Source organism: Telopea speciosissima, chromosome 7 (assembly GCF_018873765.1).
Source record: "Telopea speciosissima isolate NSW1024214 ecotype Mountain lineage chromosome 7, Tspe_v1, whole genome shotgun sequence".
Classification (NCBI taxonomy): Eukaryota; Viridiplantae; Streptophyta; class Magnoliopsida; order Proteales; family Proteaceae; genus Telopea; species Telopea speciosissima.
In genome coordinates, this window is record NC_057922.1 from 25,699,082 (window position 1) to 25,723,632 (window position 24,551).

At 43.2% G+C, this 24,551-nt stretch overlaps 2 protein-coding genes and 1 pseudogene across 2 annotated transcripts; 1 reads left to right on the forward strand and 2 right to left on the reverse strand.

Moving 5' to 3' along the window:
- Nucleotides 1-403: 403 nt before the first annotated feature.
- LOC122669806 (cytochrome P450 CYP82D47-like) lies at nt 404-23,633 on the forward strand. The gene is made up of 4 exons (XM_043866659.1): nt 404-1,399; nt 2,370-2,998; nt 23,527-23,533; nt 23,622-23,633. The coding sequence occupies exons 1-2, from the start codon at nt 452-454 to the stop codon at nt 2,991-2,993; spliced, it is 1,572 nt and encodes a 523-aa protein (XP_043722594.1). The 5' UTR covers nt 404-451; the 3' UTR covers nt 2,994-2,998; nt 23,527-23,533; nt 23,622-23,633.
- Nucleotides 4,256-15,159, reverse strand: LOC122669807 (annotated as a pseudogene).
- LOC122669804 (cytochrome P450 CYP82D47-like) lies at nt 17,802-20,568 on the reverse strand. Its single transcript, XM_043866656.1, has 2 exons — nt 19,597-20,568; nt 17,802-18,425 (listed from the first exon to the last, which is right to left on the reverse strand). Exons 1-2 carry the CDS (start codon nt 20,566-20,568, stop codon nt 17,802-17,804), a joined length of 1,596 nt encoding a protein of 531 aa, XP_043722591.1.
- Nucleotides 23,634-24,551: the final 918 nt, after the last annotated feature.

Below are 24,551 nucleotides of genomic sequence, written 5' to 3' on the forward strand. Positions count from 1 at the left end.
TTGAATTGATAGTTGTAGCTCAAATATTTTTATGTTATTTTGTCAAAACTGACAAAAGCATTACAAATTCACTAGGAATTTCTGCTACCACATAACTAAAGTGTTTTGTCTCTTTATAAGTGGGGTTTTCGGTTACCACAAATGAAAGTGTTTTGTCTCTTCTACAAGATTTTCTTTGTATGATCATTAATAAAACTCCATTAGAACCTGAGCCATATATAAGAGTCTTAAAGCATTAATGGTTGGAAACTAAGCAGAAACCTGAATTCCCACCTTATCCTACTTTGAAAATAACGAATAGTATCAGCCGCCGGAGAAGAAAATAATCTTAACTCTTTAAGGTGCAAAGTCAAGCTTTCAATGAATTGAAACCATGAAGCAGCTAGCACTGCAACAAAACTCTTATAAATACCAAACAGACCCCTCTACTTCTATATTCCACCATTCAACAATGGAGGATCTTCTTCTACAATCCCAATCAATTCTAGCCATTGTTGCCCTAATCTTCCTCTACCATCTATGGAGAGGAACAAGGTCCATAACTCATAAACCCCAAGCCCCTGAACCATCTGGTGCCTTACCCATTATAGGTCATCTCCATCTACTAATGGGTCAAGTTCCCCTGGCCCGAACACTCGGCGACATCGCCGACAAGTACGGCCAGGCCGTGACACTTCGTCTCGGCGTTCATAAAGCCCTTCTTATCAGTGGACGTGAGGTGATCAAAGAATGTTTCACCACTCATGACAAGATCTTAGCTACAAGACCAGCAGTAGCTGCAGGGAAGTACTTGGGCTATAACTATGCTGTCTTTGGATTTGCACCTCAAGGGCCCTACTGGCGTGAGCTTAAGAAGATAAGTTCTATTGAGCTTCTCTCCAAAACCCGGCTTGAAATGCTCAAACATGTAAGAACCAAAGAAGTAAACACATGCATCAAAGAGTTGTATTCTTATTGGGTACTCAAGAACAAAGATGGAGGTCCAGTTATTGTGGAGATGAATAAATGGTTTCGTCACCTTACTTTCAATACCATTACCAAACTTATTTCTGGGAAACGATTTTTTGGTACTGTAGATGTTGGTGGAGATGATGATGATGATGAAGCTAGAAGATTCGAGAAAGGTTTAGAAGAACTTGCAAGGTTAACTGTGATTTTTGTTGTATCAGATGCATTACCTTATCTTGAATGGATGGATTTGCAAGGACACCTGAAAGCTATGAAATGTGTTGCTAAGGAAATGGATTGTTTAATTGGGAATTGGTTGGAAGAACACAAGAAGAAACTATCAGGTGATCATGAACAAGACTTTATTGATGTGATGCTGTCAAGCTTTCCTGATAAGGATAAGTTAATTTATGGTTATGATCGTGATACTGTCATCAAGGCAACTGTACTGGTATGTCTCGAGTGTCTCTCCCTTATTTAAGTATGGCTTCACCATTATAGTGTTTGTCTCATTATACTGTGGAGATAAGCATGTCTTAATGGCATTGTCCACTCGTTTGGACTTGTTGGAGACAGGGTTTAAGATATCTGTATTAGGGCTGCAACAGGGTGGGTTGGGCCGGGTTTTATATAACCATAGTCCAACCCTGATTCCCATTAGCTCAGCGCAGGCTTGATCCGAACCTGACTCAGGGTCTGAAAATCCAACCCTGGACTACCCTTGGGGTCGGAGCGGGCTGACCCTGATAGGCCTTGATCATGGGGAGGGAGAAGGAAATGCATGGGTTGGACTGGATCGGGGAGAAAATTATCAAATTTACGTAAAATAACACTATATTATATCACTTATTATCTTCATATATAATATATTATATAACAAAATGTATGTGGGTGACCTTTAAAGTTTATAATATATATTATATTCATATATATATTTTATAATATAACTTAAAATAAGGTCGGGCCAGACTAGACTAGGCTCAGCCTGAGGCCTTAACCCTGGCCCAACCCGACCCTAATTCAAGGCCAGAAAATTCTAGCCTTGACCTGCCCTCAGGGCCAAATATCTCAGCTGAGGAAATGGCAGGTTCGAGCCGATAGGGCCAAACTTACACCCCTAATTTGTATCAATCTTTGTCGATATCAATCCAAAACCAATCTAGGTCAGCCCGTATCGGTCCAGATCTATTGTTTTATTAGGTTTTATTAAAAAATAAGTTTTTTTTAACGATTTTACCCTTATCCCAAATGACCCATCACCTACTAGATTTTCTTCTTTTTTAATTTATTTCTAATTATCGAATTATAAAGCTTTATTTTGTCACTTGACGAACTCCAATTAAACTAAAACTTGGCATATGATGAATTTCCTACTAATTTCTGACAATCTGTTGTTGTTTGTTTGGGTTTTCTATTTGCAGACACTTATTGTAGGTGGCTCTGAAACCACATTCCTCTCCTTAACATGGGCGCTTTCCTTACTATTAAATCATCCTCACGAGTTAAAAAAGGCCCAAGATGAGTTGGATGTCCATGTTGGTAAAGACAGACACGTGGACGAGTCAGATATAAAGAACCTTGTGTACCTCCAAGCCATTGTCAAGGAAACATTACGCTTATACCCACCTGGACCAGTATTGCCACGTCAAGCCATGGAAGACTGCCAATTGGGTGGGTATCATGTTCCAAAAGGCACACGTTTACTAGTGAACATATGGAAGCTACACAGAGACCCTAACATATGGTCAGACCCTAATGAGTTTCGACCAAAGAGATTTCTCACAACCCATGCTGACTTAGACTTCAGGGCTCAGCAACACGAGTATATACCGTTTAGTGCCGGTAGACGGCCATGCCCTGGTATTGCCTTGGCCACACAAGTCTTCCACTTGGCCCTTGCTCGTGTTCTTCATGGGTTTGATGCGATGAACCCTTTGAATACATCGGTGGACATGAGTGAAGGTGCAAGCATCACCTTACCCAAAGCAACCCCTCTTGAAGTTCTTCTCACGCCACGTCTTCCTTCTAAGTTGTATGAAGACTAGATTTCATATAGATGTATAAATAGAAAGGTTTGGATAGATAATTGATTAAGCATTACTTCATATTTGTTGCAAAATGTCTCAAATACATAGTTTGTAATTTTACTTTTGCCCTTTAGTTTAATGCACAATTTTTTAAATGAGGATGAATCCTGTCATTTCACGTGTACCATAGTTGAAAAATATATCAGGTTTTCTGACTTGACTTGTCTTTAAGAAAAACCCGGTGACTCGGCCTTGTCAAACCCGGTCAAGGCGAATCAAGTTTTTTAATTTTTATAATACAATAAATATGTATAAATTAGTAAACAATTAGAAAAATACAGAAAAAATATGGGGGGAAATCAGATAAAATAATGAATTTCATATCAATAAATTTTGAGTTTATACCATTACACAAGAGAAGGGAGTCGAAAAGTTGAGGTTTTCTTACTGTTTTAGAATACGGATTTACTATTTTACTCAACTCAAATTCTAAGTGAACCGACTAGGGGTGCAAAAAAACCCGACCATCCCGATTTGGCCCTAACCAGTCCTGAGCCTGGACAGGGCTGGGCCAGGCCTGTGTTCTAGATAGGGTCAGGCTGGGTTTAGTATTTTGTTGGTCCTAGAAGGGCCGGGTGGGCCTGGGTTGAGGCCTTTGCCCGGGTAGGGCCAATCCGACCCTGTATACATAATATATTATCTGTATAATGGGCTTTGTTAAGTGGGTTGGGGCTATGCAATCATATATATGATACGTACAATGGGCTTTGTTAAGTGGGCTGGGGCTATATGTATACATAAGATGTATGTTAAGTGGGCTCACAAGCTGTTATGGGTTGTTCACTATTTAGGGCCAATCAGGGCTGGGCTTGGGTTTAGGTTAAGGCAGCCAGGGTTGGGTTAGGGTTAAAGGCCAAGCCCGGCCCAGCCCGACCCATTGACACCCCTAGAACCGGCTTTATGGTTTTTTAAACATTGACTAAACTCGTTGAGGTTGACATAACTCGGGTAAAAGTACTGAGTCTTATTTGACTCGAACGATTTATGACATAGTCTTGTCATTTTTTACCCTGACCTAGTTTTCATGATTCTTGACTAGATTTTTCACAATTTTGACTCGACTTGGGAGACTCGCCCCTAATCAAAACCCGTTTCCCAATTATGATGTGTACTTGAAAATTATACAAGACAATTACAATTTTTGATAAGGAGCTCAACAAACGTGAGCAGCCCCTGAGCCATGGGCAAGCTTGGCTGCAAAGTTATTTACTAGTAACATGCGATATTGTATATATAAACCATCAAAGTCATACACCGATAGATTGCACCACGCCCATCATCATAATAAGAACTACAAGCAACTATTCATAAAGCTTAGATGGAAGGCGTGGGGAGAGCAGGACTTCCAGAGGAGTTTTCTTGGGAAGGATGAGGCCTAAGCCTTCGCTCATATCTATTGGTTCACATGAAGGGGTCTCTAGATTGAACCCATGTAGCAAACGAGCTAGTGTTAAGTGTAAGACCTGCAGCGCGAAAGTGATACCTGGGCAAGATCGCACCCCAGACCCAAAAGGAATGAACTCAAATTGCTGACCCCTCACATCAACATTAGCATGTGTAGTGAGAAATCACTCCGGTTTGAATTCGTGCGGGTCTAACCAAACACGAGGATCTCTCTGCAATTTCCAAATGTTCACCAATAACTGTGTGCCTTTGGGAACATCATATCCACCCACTTTGCAGTCTTCCATGGCTTGATGTGGTATTGCTAATGGTGCAGCATTTCTTTGACGATTGCATGCAAGTATACCAGATTTTTTATATCTGATTCGTCCACGTGTCTCTCTCTACCAACATGGTTATCCAACTCATCTTGGGCTTTTTTTAATACTTGGCGGTTGTTTAGTAGTAAGGAGAGGGCCCATGTCAGGGTGACTAATGCTGTTTCCGAGCCACCTGCTATCAGTGTCTGTGGATTGTGAAGAAGAGAAGGAAAAGAAATGCTATTAGTATTTTTATTATCCGAGAATGTGAAATCGACTTAGAATGTATTTTAACTAAGAATGCATATTAAACGCTGTCATAGTTTCTGAGCCAGTATTTTTTGTTAAATTATGCGAACAATTGCATGTAACTACTCTTAAGTCCCACGAGTAGTGAGAGAAAAATAAAAAAAGTAATAAAAACAAAGCAGACAAACTCAAGCAACCCTTGAGAAAGGGAACTGAAAGATTTTAAAAAAAAAACAAAATTATACATGAGAAACTAAAACCACCCTAAAAAGATTTGACTTGCTCAAGTCACCAAGTTTTGTTGACGCGAATGGAATCAATTTTTTTTGTTTTCCAATAATACTTTTAATATCAAAGAGAAAAGGCGAGAGGAATAGGCACATTGCTCGGATGCACCAATGGGGGCACAAGATGATGTATCATACATGAGGGGCATGGTGTCATTTCAAGGGGAAGAGAGAGATAGACACATCAGACACAACTTAAGAAACACTGGTGGTGTGCCCAACCGATCTCAAGTGCAGTGCATTGCCCAACGCACCACACTTAAGAATCCAACCTTAAAAACATGGGCAATGTATTATCAAAAAAAGGGTAATTGGGCTTGGAACAATATTGTCTCAGTCATTCCCATTCTGAAACAAATAATTTTTGTTAAAATTGGTAAAGGGAACAAAGCCTCCTTTTGGTTTGACCCTTGGATTCCTTCAATCGTAGGATTTTTAATCCCATCGGAGACTAAACCTGTTCAATCTATTCATTTGGTTAGGGATATCATCTCTCATTCTGAGTGGAACATTGAATTGCTCACTAATTTTTGGCCATTTGCTTTTATTGGTGAAATTCTAAAGATCACACTTACATAATTTGATGATCAATGGAGTTGCTCCCTATCTAAAAATGAGTGTTTTACTACTCAACAGGCTGCAAAGTTCATTACTACACCTATTTAGTCTAGCCCTAGCCACTCAAAATGCTGGCGGTTTTCCTAGAAACTTAATATTCATCCGAAATTTAAAATATTCTTTTGGCATGTTTTAAATGCAGGACTATCTGTCAAAGCGACTCTATCGGAATGGATGTCGACCGAGCCTACATGTGTTTTATGTGGTTCTCGTGATGAATCCATTTGGCATCTTTTCTTATCATGTGATTGGACTAAGCGTATCTGGGCAATAGGCCCTCTCAGATTGAGAATAGAGCTTCTCTCCAGCCCCACCATGGAATACCTGTGTGCTTCATTCTTTCTCTCAAGAGCCTTGGATAAACAATCTTTTATTTGGTTTTTCTCAGTTTTTATTATTTGTTATTGTGTCTGACATTTTAGAAATAAAGTTGTTAAAGGATTGACTAAGGCTAATCCTCGCTTGGTGTTGCAGTATGTAACTAAGTGGCTCTCAAAGTTGAACTTACTCCCTCACCCCTAGTTCCCACAAAATCTGTAACCCCTATGCTCACCCCCTCCCAATCTTATGGCACGTGCTTCTAACCAAGAATTCAACTTCCTTGTTTTAATGATCCTCAACTAAGATTAACCGATTGGACTTTTTGCATTTTACTAGGTGGACATGGTGTTTTAACAACTGCAGGTTATCTCACAACAAAAGATAAAATGGAAGCAAAACTATTCGAGATCTAGTAGGGCTGGAAACATGTTGCAAAATCGATGTTTAGGCTCCAAAAAATATGGTGCAACAATAGAGATCTATGCGATCTGCTACATCCTTCTGAAGATGCATATCTACCTTGGATCATAGTTAACCTCTTTCTTGAGCTTGCTGACTTAGGGATCTAGATCTTCTACGATGCGGGCTGCCCGTCCTGCGTAGACACAAGGCGACGCACATTGACTGCCTTACCCCTGCCCGAGCACCTGGCCCGAGTGGGGGTGTTGCGTCAAGAAATCATCCGATGGTCCTTCGAGTGCCGTAACCTGCAAAGGAACCTGGGTGACAAAGGAGAACCGGTGTGGTTCTGGCCTAGGAATCTCCGATGCCTAAGTTAGATCTCTCTGAGCAAACAGATGAATGATTAGAATTCAAGATGGCTTTATGGGGTAGAGTACCTTCCTTTTTATAGTAGAGTATGGCGGGGTGGAGAGTCTCAGTTGGTGATGACTAATCTTCGTGATTGATAGAGTCCCCGGATAGCAGGGCTCTTCCTTGGCTGGTTGCTTCTCCTCTGGTGACAGTGTCCCAGTTGGGTTGTCGTTCTTAGCGGATAGATGTTGATATGTTGTCAGATATGGTGCTTAGTATTTATGTCCATCTGGGATTGTACAGTTGATAGGCGGTGTTCTAGAGTCCTTGAGGCGGTGTACGTCTAGTTGACGATGACAGTGACGATGGTGTTGGTCCCCTATCAGGATCCACGTCCGCTCTTGTATCCACGTGTGTCTGAGGTCTGCATCTGCGTGTGCATGGAAGTCCACGCCCCAAGGGGTTGGCCCCCAAGGGTGGCCATACTCCAAGGGATTGGCGCCCAAGGGTGGCCGTACCCCAAGGGGTTGGCGCCCAAGGGAAGCTGTACCCTAAGGGGTTGGCGCCCCAGGGGTGTGGGTGGTCCGCACCCATGCTAGCTCCTCCTTTGGTCCCGTTACGATCCACCTCCTTGGACCAAACATGTGGCAGCCTCCAGTTGGTCTTCATGAATTTGGGTTTATCATTTGGGTACCTTGTACCCATGAGATGATGTATATCTTGTTGTTGGCGGTAGTAGCTTGCGTGTAGTACCTAGACTTGGTCCTTTCCTATCTGGGTTACCAGGAGAGACATAAGGTGGCCGACCTTGGGATGGTCTCTCTGCTTGGGCCGGGACACGTGGTGGCTCACGATTAGCCGATGTGATTTTGGGTTTATCATTTGCCCCCACTCTCTTGGATCAGAATGTCCAAGAGAGTAGACTTTGCATTTTTGCTTTGAAGCTTTATCTCCTTTGCTCTCTTGTAGTCTCTTCCTTTCTTGGCTATTGGCCCTTGGCCTTTCTGATGGCTTGCCTAGCCTTGGCCTATTTTGTGTCGCTTCCTACTTTTGATGTTTACAGTTGAATTCTTGCCTCCCTTCTGGGTGCTATTGTTCCTCGTCCTTTGTATGTGGCAGATGGGCCTTGATAGTCGTTCAACCTTAGTGGCCTTGAGCCTTGGTGGTCGTCAAACCTTGGTGGCCTTGAGTCTTGGGGGTCTGTGGACCTTGGTGGCCTTACGCCTTGGTGGTCCATAGACCTTGGGGGCCTTGTGCCTTGATGGTTCTTGGACCTTGGTGGTCTGTGGACCTTGGTATCATTGCGCCTTGGTGGTCTATAGACCTTAGTGGCATTGCGTTTGTGTGGTCTACGAGCCTTGGTAGCATTACACCTTGGTGGCCTACGGGCCTTGGTGGTCTACGGACCTTGGTGGCCAATGGGCCTTGGTGGCATTACACCTTGGTGGTCTATGGACCTTGGTGGCATTACGCCTTGGTGGCCTACGGGCCTTGGTGGCATTACGCCTTGGTGGTTTGTACAGACTTTGGTGGCATTACGCCTTGGTGGTCTGTACGGGCTTTGGTGGCATTACGCCTTGGTGGTCTACGGACCTTGGTGGCCTACGAGCCTTGGTGGCATTACGTCTTGGGGGTCTACGAACCTTGGTGGCCTACGGGCCTTGGTGGCATTACGCCTTGGTGGCCAATGGGCCTTTGTGGCATTACGCCTTAGGGGTCTCGAACCTTGGTGGCCAACGGGCCTTTGTGGCATTGATGAGTAGTAGGAGTAGACGAGTATATCCAAAATCAACTATTTACTTCCAATAAAATTTCAAATTATCCTTGAAAACTGTAATGCGATCTACTGTGTACCATGGCCGACATCTGACTACGCTACTGCCACTGCTGTTACTGCTACTACTACTACTGGTGACTTTGCTGCTACTACTGGTTGTACTGCTGTTGCTATTCTTACTGGTGGTGCTTCCAGGCATGGTCTACCTTCTTGCCCCCCAAAATTTTCAAGCGGTAAGTCCCTGGGCATATCTGCTTGGAAATTATGTAGTTTGGTCGTCAGCTTGCCCTCCTTCCTTGGTTGTCATGCTCTAGGTTCCCTTTATTCCTCCAAGCAGTGTTTTGTTTGTCATCTCCACCAGACCATTGGCCTGTGGGTAGGTTATTGATGCCGATAGTCAATGTTGTAAAAAAAATCTTGAACTTTGGATGTCAATTTGGTGGTGGGTAGATGGGGTACTGGGGTGAACAATTGACATTGCTCGCAAGTCTTGGCATACTGTATGGCTTCTTCTTGCATCCGTGGTCAGTAGAACCTTGGTAGAGGACTTTGTAGGCTAGCGCTCGCCTTCTCATGTGGCTTCCGCATACCCCCTCATGGACCTCTACCAGGGCGTACTTGGTTCCCTTGGGTCCTAGGCACCTGAGTAGTGGTGCAGTGACTCCTCTCTTGTATAGTACCCCGTCCACGACCGTGTACTTTGTAGCTCTCATCCTTATCTTCCTTGCCTCAATCTTGTCCTCTGATAGGACGTCGTTCTGTAGGTAGTTAAGTATAGGGTCCATCCAGCTTGGCCCATCCTCAATCTCGACCCTGAGTACTCGATCCTTGGTCACAGACACATCTTTACTCAAACCTCGACCTCGAACCCTCGCAAACTCTGACCTCGGACCTCGACCTCGAACCTTCGTGAACTCCAACCTCGGACTTTGAACCTCGAACCTCGACCTTGAACTTCAAACCTCGTCCATGTCCATGGCCCACGGCCCTTCTCTTTTTTTTTTCTTTTTTTTTTTTGTGACTTGATTTGATCTTTGGCCACAAACACATCTTTGCTCGAACCTTGATCTCGAACCCTCGGGAACTTCGACCTCGGACCTCGATCCTCATCCTTGGACCTCGACCTCGAATCTCAAACCTCGTCCATGCCCATGGCCTGTCGCCTACGGGTCTTAGCCGTGGCCTTACTTATTTTGCTCCTCTCTCTCTTACTTTTTCACTCTTTTTTTTCTTGGACTCTTCTCCCTTCTTTGCATTGGCATTTGCTTTTTTGGTGCCCCCCAAGTGTTTGTTCTTGGGTTGCAATGAACAGTAGTGCTTTGCTTGCTTTCTATATGGTCTCTTGGTCCCACTAGGCAATTAACCTTGCTTTGGGGGTTGTCCTTCCCTTGTGCTTGCTACTTTTGTGCCACTAGCCACCCCTAGCCTACCTGCAATAGGCGATCAATGTCCACCATCTTCAACCCACGTCCGTGCATTGGATCCGCGTCTATTCGGGTTACGTTGGGCCGTACCCGACGATCCGCGCCCATTGGTCGATTAGCGCCCTCTTGTGTCCGCGGTCCTACGACGCCCGTCTATCGATCCGCACCTGTGGTCGATTCAGCGCCCATTTGTGTCTGCGATCCTTCGACCCCTGCCTATCGATCCGCGCTTGCGATTGATCAGCGCCTCATTGTCGTCTGCGGTCCTTCGACGCCCTTCTACCGATCCGCGCCTACTGTCGATTCAACGTCCATTTGTCGTCCGTGGTCCTTCGACGCCCGTTTATCGATCCGCGCCCATAGGTGATCAGCGCCCTTTTGTGTCCGCGGTCCTTCAACGTCCGTCTATCGATCCGTGCCCATAGGTGATCAACGCCCCTTTGTCGTCCGCAGTCCTTCGACGCCGGCCTATCGATTTGTGCCTGTGATCGATCAACGCCCATTTGTCATCCGCGGTCCTTCGACGCCCGTCTATCGATCCGCGCTCATAGGTGATCAGCGCCATTTTGTGTCCGCGGTCCGTGCCTACGATCCGTTCATCGACCTGCGCCTGTGTATGTCTTTATTCTCTTGTTCTCCTTTTTCCTCCCTTTTTTGTTTTCTCTTACTTTTTTGTTTTCTTTTCTCTTTCCTACTTTTTCTTCTTCTCTCACCTACTTTTCTTCCTTCTCTCTCCTCTCTTTCTTCTCTCGCCCATTGATGGGTGGCGCCTATTCATTGATTTTTTTTTCACTCTTTCTTCTCTCTTAATAGGTGACGCCCATTGTTGGATGGCGCCTATTGAATTTTTTTCTTCTCTCTTCTTTTTTCTCATTCAAGAGTCGACGCCCATGGGTGTGGACCCTTGGCTTTCTTTTTTTTTTTTTTTTTTTTTTTTTTTTTTGTATTAAGTCGAATGGGTCTTTGGCCATAGACACACCTTTACTCAAACCTTGACCTCGACCCCTCGTGAACTTTGACCTAGGACCTCGAACCTCACCCTCGGACCTCGACCTCGAACCTCGCCCATGTCCATGGCTTATCGTCTTATGGGTTCACTTATTGGTCGTTGTAGCTCGCTTTCTATTCTCCCGGGTCAACGGCTTAACGTTGGGGAAGTACCGCCCAAGTAATTAGTCTCCCTTTTGGGTGTCGACCCTCAATCCTCGACCTCTTGCTTTCTTTGTGGTCATCCGGCGTCGACCTCTTATTATCCTGTGGCTTAGCTTCAATCACCTTCTTTCAAGCTTGTAGTACCTCGGCTATGTTGGCGAACTCGTTACACCGCTCCAGAAGCTCTTTCGTGGTCCTGGTCTCATGACGTGCCAGGTCTTTGATCAAGTCAAGGTCCCTGATACCCCCAGCCAAGGCTGCATGCTGGGTCTGGTCGTCTAAGTCTCGGACCTCCAGGGACTCCTTAGTGAACCTGTTGACATACTCCCTGAGGGACTCCCCAGGGTTCTGTATCACATTCAGGAGATTGACCGTGGTCTTCTTCTGCTTAACACTGCTCTGGAAGCGGGTGAAGAACTGCTCGCATAATTCTACGAACGAACCTATCGACCTCTGTCGTAGTCTGGAGAACCATGATGTAGCTGCACCCTTGAGAGATGCAGGGAATGCTCGGCAGGAGACCACATCCGATCCCCCATATAGGGTCATCATCCCGTTAAAGTAGTTGATATGGTCGTTGGGGTCCGTGGTACCATTGTAGAGTTCGAAGGTGGGTAACTTGAACCTGGAGGGGAGTGAGGCTGTCATGATTTCTTCTGAGAAGGGATGTTGTCCGGGGATCAAGTGTGTCTCCCCCCTGGTCTGCTTCTTTAATCCTTCCAGCTTCTCATCTAGATCTCAGAGTCTCTTGTCTAGATCCTCATCTAGTGACGGTCCCTCCCGCCTGGTTGGACCCTCACTGCGACCTTGTTCTCGTCCTCTCGTTGAAGTCTCCTCCCGCCTTGAGTGTTGGCGGGATGGTGAGTGACCATGTCATGATGAGCCCTGGCGTGAACGTGTGGGGCTTTCTTCTCTGTAGGACTGGCTCCGCCCTGGTGCATAACTCCCCCCTAGTCAACCGTGGAACACCGACCACCTGATAGACCCTTTTGGGTTGGGTACCACAGATCGATGTGATGGCGTTCTCCCACAGTCTGACGGTATTGGGAGGTCCGCTGTTCTCTTAGGATGCTAGGAGGGATCTCCCCGCTGTCTGGTGTGCCTCTCTGACCTGTCACCCCTGGGAGGTGACCTCTTAAGGCTCTGCTCCTGTGACGGTGGGATGTTGCACGCTGCCTCAGGTAGTCATGAAAGAGTTGTTGGTCATGGAGGATCTGTTGCTGCAAGTCATTGATCTGACCTACAATCGTTGTTGTATTGGGATCAGGTACTGGCTCCACGGCGGCTTCAATGACTACTTCAGGGTTGAGGTTGACTACCTCAACCTGTTGGTTAGCTGGGACCTCCCTCTCCTAAGAGACATGGTCAGTGGCTCTGCGTCGTGAGCTCTCTAGAGGAGGTGATCCGTTCCCCTCCCTCACAGCGTTGTTGGTAGAGGGAACGGTCTTCTTGCCTCGTGATGCCATTGAGTGTTTATGAGAACAAGCTAGTAGGTACAATGGCTAGCATCGTTCCCACAGACGGCGCCAATCTGTTGTATCAAGAAATTATCCGATGGTCCTTCGAGTATCGTAACCTACAAAAGAACCTGGGTGACAAAGGAGAACCGGTGTGGTTCCGGCCTAGGACTCTCCAATGCCTAAGTTAGATCTCTCTAAGCAAACAGATGAATGATTAGAATTCAAGATGGCTTTATGGGGTAGAGTACCTTCCTTTTTATAGTAGAGTATGGCGGGGTGGAGAGTTTCAGTCGGTAATGAGTAATCTTCGTGATTGATAGAGTCCCCGGATAGCAGGGCTCTTCCTTGGCTGGTTGCTTCTCCTCTGGTGACAGTGTCCCAGTTGGGTTGTCGTTCTTAGCGGATAGATGTTGATATGTTGTCAGAGATGGTGCTTAGTGTTTATGTCCATCTGGGATTGTACAGTTGATAGGCAGTGTTCTAGAGTCCTTGGGGCGGTGTACGTCCAGTTGACGACGACAGTGACGATGGTGTTGGTCCCCTATCAGGATCCACGTTCGCGCTTGTATCCTTGTGTGTCTGAGGTCCGCGTCTGCGTGTGCATGGAAGTCCGCACCCCTAGCGGTTGGCGCCCAAGGGTGGCAGTACCCCAAGGGGTTGGCGCCCAAGGGAAGCTGTACCCCAAGGGGTTGGCGCCCCAGGGGTGTGGGTGGTCTGCGCCCATACTAGCTCCTCCTTTGGTCCCGTTACGATCCACCTCTTTGGACCAGACATGTGGCAGCCTCCAATTGGTCTTCATGAATCTGGGTTTATCATTTGGGTACGTACCCTATACCCATGAGATGATGTATATCTTGTTGTTGGCGGTAGTAGCTTGCGTGTAGTACCTGGACTTGGTCCTTTCCTATCTGGGTTACCAGGCGAGACGTAAGGTGGCTGACCTTGGGATGGTCTCCCTGCTTGGCCGGGACACATGGCGGCTCACGATTGGCTGGTGTGATTTTGGGTTTATCAGGGGGTAAGGCGGTCATTGCATGTGGTCCTATGTCTGCGTAGCACAGGGCACCGTGCCGTAGAAGATCTGCGTTGGCTAACTTAACCAAAAATTTTATTAATATTAAGTTCTTGTGGAATGCTAATGATAATTTCTACAGCAGGGTTAGGTTTTTGCCCTCCAAGGCCGTAATGGAACATTGTAGTACTCTTCAACATAGCCATGATGTACTTTCTTCTTCCTAGTTATAATATTTTGCTTTTCACCACAAAAAAAAAAACATGGGCCGTCTTTTATCCTTTCAAGTGTTGGGTGGATGATTGTATTCTTAAGTGTGGTGCAGTGGGCAATACACTTGAGAGAATAAATTTCTTAGGTTAAACTGTGGTAAAATAGACATCATCATAACAAAGAAGAAGGAACATACCATTATAGTTGCCTTGATGATGGTATCTCCATCGTAACTGGACTTCAACAAATCATTATCATCAACATGAATGATGGATAGCATCACATCTATGAAGTCATGCTCTTCATCACCTTCCTTCTTACTAGAAGATAGTGCCTTGCTACGATGTTCTTTTACCCAATTTCCCAATAGAGAGTCTACTTCCTTTGCAACACACTTCATGGATCTCAAATATCCCCCCAAGTCTAACCATTTGAGATAAGGGAGTGCATCCGATATCACAAATTCCCCACTTAGATGTGCTATCTCATCAAGAATCTCCGGGCCTCATCTTCATATCTGGCATCGACGTTGCCGAAATATCGTTTTCCGACGATCATTTTGGTGATGGCATTGAAGCTTAGATGCTCAAACCACTGTTTCATCTCCATTTTAACAAAATGGGTACCCTTGTTATGGTTGGCCCAAAGGGAGTACAACTCTTTAATGCAAACATCTATTTCATTGATTCTAACATGTTTGAGCATCTCAAGCCTTGTTTTGGAGAGGAGCTCAATTGGGGCTATCTTTCTAATCTCACGCCAGTATGGTCCATAAGGGGTGAACCCGATCATCGCGTAATTGTAGCCGAGATGCTTCCCGGCTGCGCTGAGAGGGCGTGTGGCTAAAACCCTGTCATTGATAGTGAAGCAATCTTTCATCATCTCACAATTGCTTACCACTAAGGTACGATGTACACCAAGGCGAAGCATACAGGCCGGGCCGTATTTATCGGCCATGGCACCAAGGGTTCGTGAAACTGTGTCTTGCCCTCCAAGCAAACGCAGGTGCCCAAGAATTGGGAAGGCACCGGATGGTTCAGGGGCCAACCTCCACTTGTTTTTGTGAGTGTTGGACTTGATTCTCCATTGGGTGTAGAGAAAGATTAGAGCAACAAAAACTGCAACTGCTTGTATTTGAATAGCAGCAATCTCCATGGTTTAATTGATTGTGGGAATTGTTGGAAGCTAGGAAAGCTTCCTTTGTATTAAGATTAAGCCTTTTTCCTTGTGCATTTAGTCCAATTCGATGGCTAATGTGATAAGATTTGGGAGGTAATAAGCAAGTGAGTTGTCTCTTCATGACTTCTTAGGCTTTCATCACAAACTTATCTATGTATGAATTATTAGGGATCAATGAATAAAAAAACGACAAGTTTTTGTTAAATATATAATTCACCCACGTGGTTATTTCTACCAACATAGATGTCCAGCTCATCAAAGGCCCTCTTCATGGGAAAATTTTTTGCTGCTACAATTATAGCAGGGATGTTCCTGCTAAGAAGTTAACAGCAGCCAAGGAAATGGAATAATTCACTTTCCCTTTGGGTTTACCAATACCTCCTAGGTTTTAGTATTTTCTAAAATACCCTTTTAAATTCCATTTTCTTGGCTGCCAGCCTTATAGCAGGAACATTCCTACTACAAGTGCAGCAGCAAAATTTCGTTCCTCTTCAAGTAATGCAAGGGTTGCTCAGCAGTAAGGAGTAGAGGGCCCATGTTGGTCTGAGGGTTGTGGTTTCCGAGTCAGCTGCAATTAGTGTTTTGTGTTTTCTTCCCCACAACCAATTTTCAATAACAGAGAGTCAAGTTGCCTCCCAACTACCAAGGGGGAGAGGAGGGAGAGGAGGGAGAGGGGGGGGGGGGGGGAATGAGAAAGGGTGCCTAAGACAAACCAACATAACCTCCAACTACCAAGAGGGAGAGGGGGGAATGAGAAAGGCTGCCTTTTAATGGCATAAATTAATGTGATCAAGAGAGTTGAACCAACAGAACTAATCGCTGTTTACTAACTACTCATGGCTATATTTTCGAGAATAGATTCTCTCTAATTCTTCGAGAAGTGTGATGGTGGTGGTGGGATGGTAGTGGTGTGGTGGGAGGTGGTGGCGGTGGTAGAGACGGTGGTGGTGGTGGTAGTAGTGGCAGTGGCAGTGGCGGTGGTGGGTAACAATGGTGGTGGTGGTAGTCATGGGTTAGTGGTGGTGGTGCTGGTAGCAGTGGCAGGGTGGGGGTGGTACTGGTGGCAGTAGGATGGTGGTGAGCATGGTTCGTAATCTTGGATTGGATCGATCGATATCGACCAGATCGGATCGGTATCAATCGTAGCCGATCCCAATATTAGAGCAATCCTCACTAGGCTTTGTGAATCGGTAATTGGATCAGATAACCGTTTGAATCAAGCGATCCGATTCAATATGCATGCATGACTTGCAAAGAAGAGTTTTAAAACCCATATTTTTACCTTCGTTTTTCGTCCCGAGCCTTTCAAGTCACGATTTGCAAATTTGGGTGACTCAAATCTGCAAGACAAAAGGGAGGGGGGGAGGGGATCTTACCCTTTTTGAATGGGAAATTGAGTAAGAGATGATCGCAACACAAAAATAGGGATTAGATAAACGTAGCAGAAAATTAGGGATTCGGGAAGCCGTAAAAACAATGATTACTATTTTTTAGAATTGTTTTTTATTTATTTTTTATTCTTTTAATATTTTTTTATCGTTACAATAAGCGATCCCATAAAGCCTGGATTTTGGTCATTTTTGGCCGATCTAAGATAATTTTGATCGATCCGGATTGGTATCGGCCTGGACCGATCCTGAGTCTAATACCTGGATTACTAACCTTGGTGGTGAGACCATTAGGAGAAGAAAAAGGGTGATATTTTATTTTTAACATGAAATTACTAGTTTAACCATCAAATTAATCATATGCTCATAATAATAATAATAAACATAATAATAATTTATTATTATTATTATTATTAAAAATAAAGGAAATCTGTAACTTGCCTCACTTTCGTTTAGCTTGTTAATGGAGGAAAGATCAAACCACACCAGCATCAAATTAGAGGTAGGGAAAGGAACAGAATCCCAATTATGACCATCAAGATGCATCAAATTAGAGGTGGAGGAAGGAATGGAGTCCCAATGACCATCAAGATAGACTGGACAGTCGCCATAAATCGATTGAGTTACTGACTTCAAAAGTTGATTCATGGGCAATTTAAAGCGTATCTTTCCAATGGTAAAGGGAGAGAGAGAGAACCACTGCTGGGAATGGGCGAAGGCTGGGAGTGTAGCCCTCTCAACCATGGGCGAGTTTGGCTGCAAGTTGAAATGTTGGGGATACGATGTCTTGTATTCCTTGCTTGGATTTTTGTATTGATGGATCCCAAAGGGCCATTAAGAGGCCATATGCCTCAATGTCCGTAATCAACCCACTAATTTTTAGAGTTATATGGGTATTTTTGTAAAATTTCTGTATAAAATTTTGCTCTAAATTTGTAACGAAGTGTTTTTTTTTTTTTTTTTCTCTGTAAATGAAATCTGAGAGAGATGTAATTAAGGACGAAAATCTATAACCCTATTCTCCATTGATAGTGAAACAGATCTCATCTCACTGTCGACATATACTATCTTACCAAACCACGTAAATCCTTGTGTTGGATTATATTTACTAGCAACATGCATTGTATATATAAATCATCAAAGTCATACCATGATAGATTGCACCCCTCCCACCATCATAATAAAAAGTTAAAAACTACAAGCAACTTCAATTCTCTCTGTGGACAAAGTCTATTCATAAAGCTTAGATGGAAGACGTGGGGAGAGCAGGACATCCAGAGGAGTTTTCTTGGGCAGGGTGAGCCCTAAGCCTTCACTCATGTCTATTGGTTCACATGAAGGGGTCTCTAAATTGAACCCATGAAGCAAACGAGCCAGTGTCAAGTGTAAGACCTGCATAGCGAAAGTGATACCTGGGCAAGATCGCACTCCAGAGCCAAAAGGAATGAACTCAAATTGCTGACCCCTCACATCAACATTAGCATGTTTAGTGAGAAATCTCTCCGGTTTGAATTCGTGAGGGTCTAACCAAACACGAGGATCTCTTTGCAATTTCCAAATGTTCACCAGTAACTGTGTGCCTTTGGGTACATCATATCCACCCACTTTACAGTCTTCCGTGGCTTGATGTGGTATTGCTAATGGTGCAGCAGGGTACAGCCGCAATGTTTCCTTGACGATTGCATGTAAGTATACCAGATTTTTTATATCTGATTCGTCCACATGTCTCTCTCTACCAACATGATTGTCCAACTCATCTTGGGCTTTTTTTAATACGTGGCGGTTGTTTAGTAGTAAGGAGAGGGCCCACGTCAGGGTGACTGATGATGTTTCCGAGCCAGCTGCTATCAGTGCCTGCATGTGGATTGTAAAGAAGAGAACACAAAGAAATGCTATTAGTGCCGGGCTCAGAGATGTAGGTTGTGTTTGATATACATTTTCAGTCGCTAAAAACAATTATTTTTATATCATCCGAGAATGTGAATAAACATAGAATGTATTCTAAAAATACATACCAAACGCTATCTATATAATTTCTGAGCCAGTAGTTTTGTTAAATTATGTGAACAATTGCTTATAACTGTCCTTTAAGTCCCACCAATGCATGGGAAGAGAAAAATAAATAAATAAAAAAAATAGAAACAATGCAGACAAATTCGAACGACCCTTAAGAAAGAGAACTGAAAGATTAAGAAAAAACCTATACCCCACACACTCAAACCACCCTGAAAAGATTTGACTTGCTCAAGTTTTTTTGTTTTTAATGCAAAGACTACATTGGAGCCAGAGAGAGACCCAAAAGCCGCCAGACAAGGGACCCACTAGGGCCACTAAGGGGCACTAGACCCACTTATATATTGACAAGGACCTAGCTACAAGTCTACAACTACTACTGCCATAGTCAAGAAGGTGATCCGGGAGGATAGGAGTGGTTGGATTTTTATCCTCTCAAGTATAATGCAGTGCCTAGTGCACCTCACTTAAAAATCTAATATATCGTACACCCAACATTTGAGAAGATAAAAAGATGTCACTGCCCATGTTTTAATGGTTGGATTCTCCAATGTAATACACTAGACAGTGCACCACACTTGAGAGGATAAAAATCCAGAGTGGATCACTCGACCAACTAGACATACACCACTCCCACTAGGTGGAGACCTACCACTGAACTAGAAGCTCATCCCCAAGTTTTGTTGACATGAATAGAATCAAGATTTTGGATTTACCAATAATGCTCTTAATATCAAAGAGAAAAGGAAAGAGGCATAGGCACATGGCTCGTGTGCGATAAACTAACGGGTGCACCAATGGGCCAGGACGCAAGATGAGGTATCATACATGAGGAGCATGGGGTCATTTCTGGAGGAAAGTGAGAGAGAGACATAGTGGGTGCTAATTTAAGGAACATTGGCGGTGTGCCCAGCCTTTTTCCAGGAGAAAGGGAGAGGGAGAGGCACACTGCAGGCATGCGATAAACAAAGGGTAAAATAGACATTATCATAATAAAGAACAAGGAACATACCAATACAGTTGCCTTGATGATGGTATCCCCATCGTAACTAGACTTCAACAAATCATTATCATTAATATGAATGATCGATAGCATCACATCTATGAAGTCTAGCTCTTCACCTTTTCTCTTAACAGAAGATAGTGCGTTGCTACGATGTTCTTCTACCCAATTTCCAATTATAGAGTCTACTTCCTTAGCAACACACTTCATGGATCTCAAATATCCCCCCAAGTCTAACCATTTGAGATAAGGGACTGCATCCGATATCACAAATTCCCCACTTAGATGTGCTATCTCATCAATCGCTTTTCGGAATCTCCGGGCCTCATCTTCATATCCGGCATCGACGTTGCCAAAATATCGTTTTCCGGCGATCATTTTGGTGATGACATTGAAGCTTAGATGCTCAAACCACTGCTTCATCTCTATTTTAACAAATTGAGTACCCTTGTTAGCATGCTTGACCCAAAGAGAGTACAACTCTTTAATGCAAACATCTATTTCATTGATTCTAACATGTTTGAGCATCTCAAGCCTTGTTTTGGAGAGGAGTTCAATTGTGGCTATCTTTCTAATCTCACGCCAGTATGGTCCGTAAGGGGTGAACCCGATAATCGCGTAATCGTAGCCGATATGCTTCCCAACTGCGCCGAGAGGGCGTGTGGCCAAAACTCTATCATTGATAGTGAAGCAGTCCTTCATCATCTCCCAACTACTAACCACTAAAGTACGATTTAAACCAAGGCGAAGCATAAAGGCCGGTCCATATTTATCGGCCATGGCACCAAGGGTTCGAGAAACTGTGTCTTGCCCTCCAAGCAAACGCAGGTGACCAAGAATTGGGAAGGCACCGGATGGTTCAGGGGCCAACCTCCCCTTGGTTTTGTGACTGTTTTTGGCCTTTACTCTCCATTGATTGTAGAGAAAGATTAGGGCAAGAAAAACTGCAACAGCTTGTATTTGAATAGCAGAAATCTCCATGGTTTAATTGATTGTGGGAATTATTGAAGTTAGGTAAGCTTTGGTTGATATTTATATGATTTAATTCCTTAAAATGGAAAATTGTTATAGTGATCGATCTCTGCTTCTTTTGTAATTTTTTCAAAGTGCATCTTTTTTTGACTGTGATTACTAGCTACTAAATTTAGTCCAATTCGATGGCTAATGTGATAAGATTTGTGAGGTGATAGAGTCAAGTGATTTTATCTTAAATCATGACTTCGTAGGCTTTAATCGGTGGAAAAGTGAATACAAACTTATCTCTGTATTGGAAAAGTGATCTATTCATCATGAGGAGGTGCAGGTGTGGCAACTCACCTAGCATCAGCGCGAGGAAGCAAACATGGAAACAAACCAGATTTGCTAACGTATGCCAGAGGCTATACAAACTTAAATATATATAATTCATCCACGGGGCTATCCCTACCAACATAGATGTCCAGCTCATCAAAGGACCTCTTCAAGTAATGTGTTAGAAATCTGAACAAAAAGGAGAGGATAGAAAGAAGGCCTGAGTCGAACGAAATCGTTCTGTCCTTAAGACAGTATTTGCACCCTCCTAATCCTGCAAAGGGTTGCAGCAAACCTGCCTCCCAAGATAAATCAGGCGGACTGTTACTGGTTGCAGGGACAGTAACACTGTGAAGCTATCAGAGATTTTTTGATCATCTGGACTGAGAGAATTCGTGGCCCATTTATAGGCCCACAAGGCCTGTTCGGATGGGTCACACCCATTGGCTCATATGGCTTGACCTGACAGGTCATGACTATTGGGCTGGGCTCCCTTGGCTGTTCGTGTGGGCTGCAACTCTTGGGGTCAATGTTAAACCAAGGGTTGCACTCCCTCTTTGATCAGCCACCGATCCAACGGTCGGATCGATCCTAAGCACCCTTTGATCAGACACCGTCGATCCCGAAAAGATTAAGGCGACATACTGCGACGATGCGCAAGTGCGAAGTGCAAAGTGCGCCATCAAAGCGCCACATTGCGTCTCACGCATGCGCACGCGCACGCGTAGGCTCTCGGATGGGTACCGTCCTCGCTCGCAAGTGCATCGTACAATCTTTTCTAGCATTACATGTGATAATAATAACTACTTACTACTAACACATATAAACCCAATGAGCTTTCCTTTCATAGCCGATGTGGGACTAAAAGTCCACATCAATATTTTGAAAAATTCCAACAATTTCCCCCAATTTTTAAAATAATTGAGCCTCAGTCAATAAACTCTCTGTACTTCTAAATCATACTTACATAAAGGTGTCTTTCGACTTGAACCTTTATGTTGTCAAAATACATTAGTACTTGTCAAAAACGAAGTAGCCGTAGCCTTGAACTTAGAATTTTATAGCGACAAATCTAATATACTAGACGTATGACTTACTTGAACATAGTTTCAATAACACCCGCACATTTATGGCCTTGTGCTTTCATCTTAAGTTTTCATAAGTGCCTTAGAGACAAGCTTTGAATCTCGCAGAAGCGGCCCCACTTCCTGCACTTATATAGGTGAATCTAATAAAATGCAATTATATGACTTGCATTTCCTATAAGACATAGACTCATTGAAGGACTGATCCTACCCTCTGTCGGTTTCTCCATACAAACATGCACTACCTTGAGATGTCAAGAGATCTTATCTCTACTAGTTGAGTGCATAACCGGTTATTACTACAAGTGTTTTTCCATTGAACTAGTTGACTAGATGTTGGTCTAGTGTCTAGTTGGTTTCCACTTGCAGGTTACCTCTCATTTAAAAGCTTTAAACCCATCTCCCTGGAAGTCTTCCATACCACATCCCTACCCAGGCCTTTTGTAAAGGGATCAGCCAAATTTTCCTTTGACTTTACATAACTAATAGTCACAACTCCTTTGATGAGTTGTTCTCTTACATAGCTATGTCTTAAACTGATATGCCTTGACTTTCCATTGTAGACTTTATTATAAGCCCTTGATAATGTTGCTTCATTATCACAAGATATTGATATAGCAGGTATTGGCTTAGACCACAGAGGAATCTCTGTTAAGAGGTCCTTAAGCCATTCTGCTTCCTTTACTGCCATTGCTAAAGCGATAAATTCAGACTCCATAGTGGAGTGTGAAACTATAGTCTGTTTCTTGGATCCCCAAGAAATTGATCCTCCACCCAAGGTAAATATCCAACCACTTGTGGACTTTGATTCATCGGATCCTGTGATCCAATTAGCATCTGTGTATCCTTCTAGTACTGCGGAAAAATCCTTATAACTTAATGCATAATTCATTGTGCCCTTTAAGTACTTAAGTACTCTAGAAACTGCATTCCAATGAATTTGTCCAGGGTTATGAGTAAACCTACTCAAAACACCAACTGCAAAAGCTATATCAGGACGAGTGCACTGCATGGCATACATTAAGCTGCCAATGATACTAGCGTATTCCAATTGAGATATACAATTTCCTTCATTAGAAATTAATCTAATAGAATGATCATATGGGGTAGCAACTGGTTTACAGTCCTCATGATTGAATTTCTTTAATATTTTCTTTATGTAATGAGACTGTGTTAAAGAAATACAATCAGAGGATCTAACAATTTTGATTCCCAAAATTATATTTGCTTCACCCATATCTTTCATATCAAAACACGAAGATAGGAAAGCCTTTGTCTCCAAAACAGTGCTTGTATTAGTACCAAAGATTAACATATCATCAACATATAAACATATTATAACACCATGTCCATTCTTGAATTTAGAATAAACACATTTATCAGATTCATTTATTCTAAAGCCATTTGCTACAACCTTTTGGTCAAATTTATCATGCCATTGCTTAGGAGCTTGTTTTAGACCATATAAAGATTTGACTAGTTTACAAACCTTACTTTCCTGGCCTTTCAAAACAAACCCTTCAGGTTGTTCCATGTAAACTTCTTCTTCTAAATCTCCATTTAGAAAAGCAGTTTTAACATCCATTTGGTGTATAACAAGTTTATTAATCGATGCTAAAGCAATTAACAATCTAACTGTACTAATTCTAGCAACAGGAGCATATGTATCGAAATAATCAATGCCTTCTTTTTGCTTAAAGCCCTTTGCTACAAGCCTAGCTTTAAACTTATCAATGGTTCCATCAGCTTTAAGCTTTCGCTTAAAAATCCACTTACAACCAATAGATTTAAATCCAGGAGGTAAATCTGTTAAAACCCATGTTTTATTACCCATGAGAGAATCCATTTCATCATTTATAGCTTCTTGCCAAAAAGCAGAATCTTGAGAATTCATGGCTTCTTGAAAAGTCAATGAATCATGTTCAACATTATACACACAAGAATATGTAACTTCATTTCTGTTTCCTTCTACCAAGAATTGATAGAAATCTGGACCAAAGGATTTTTCCACTCTAACTCTTTTACTTCTTCTAAGTTCAACACTCTCATTATTCTCAGAATTTGATTGAACAATATCTTGATCCTCCTTGTTTGTATTTTCATTCTTCTGTTTCCTAGAGAATGAATCCTCAAAGAACTCAGCATCTCTAGATTCCAAAATTGTATTTTGGCTAACGGTCTCTGTAGATTCCATCGTTAGAAATCTATAGGCCTTGTTATGTTGGGCATAGCCAATGAAAATACATTCAATTGCCTTTTCACCTAATTTAGGTCTTTTAGGATCAATTAATCTTACCAATGCTCTACATCCCCATATTTTGAAATATCCAAAAGAAGGTTTTCTCTTCATCCAATATTCATAGGGAGTGATATTAGTCTTTTTATGGGGTATACGGTTAAGTATATGACAAGTAGTCATTAATGCTTCCCCCCATAAATTCTTTGGTAAGTCAGAAGTAAGTAAAAGTGTATTCACCATTTCTGTTAGAGTCCTATTTTTCCTTTCTGCTACTCTATTCTGTTGAGGACTATAAGGTGCCGTTGTTTGATGGATAATTTCATAAACTTCACAAAAATCATCAGTGGAGA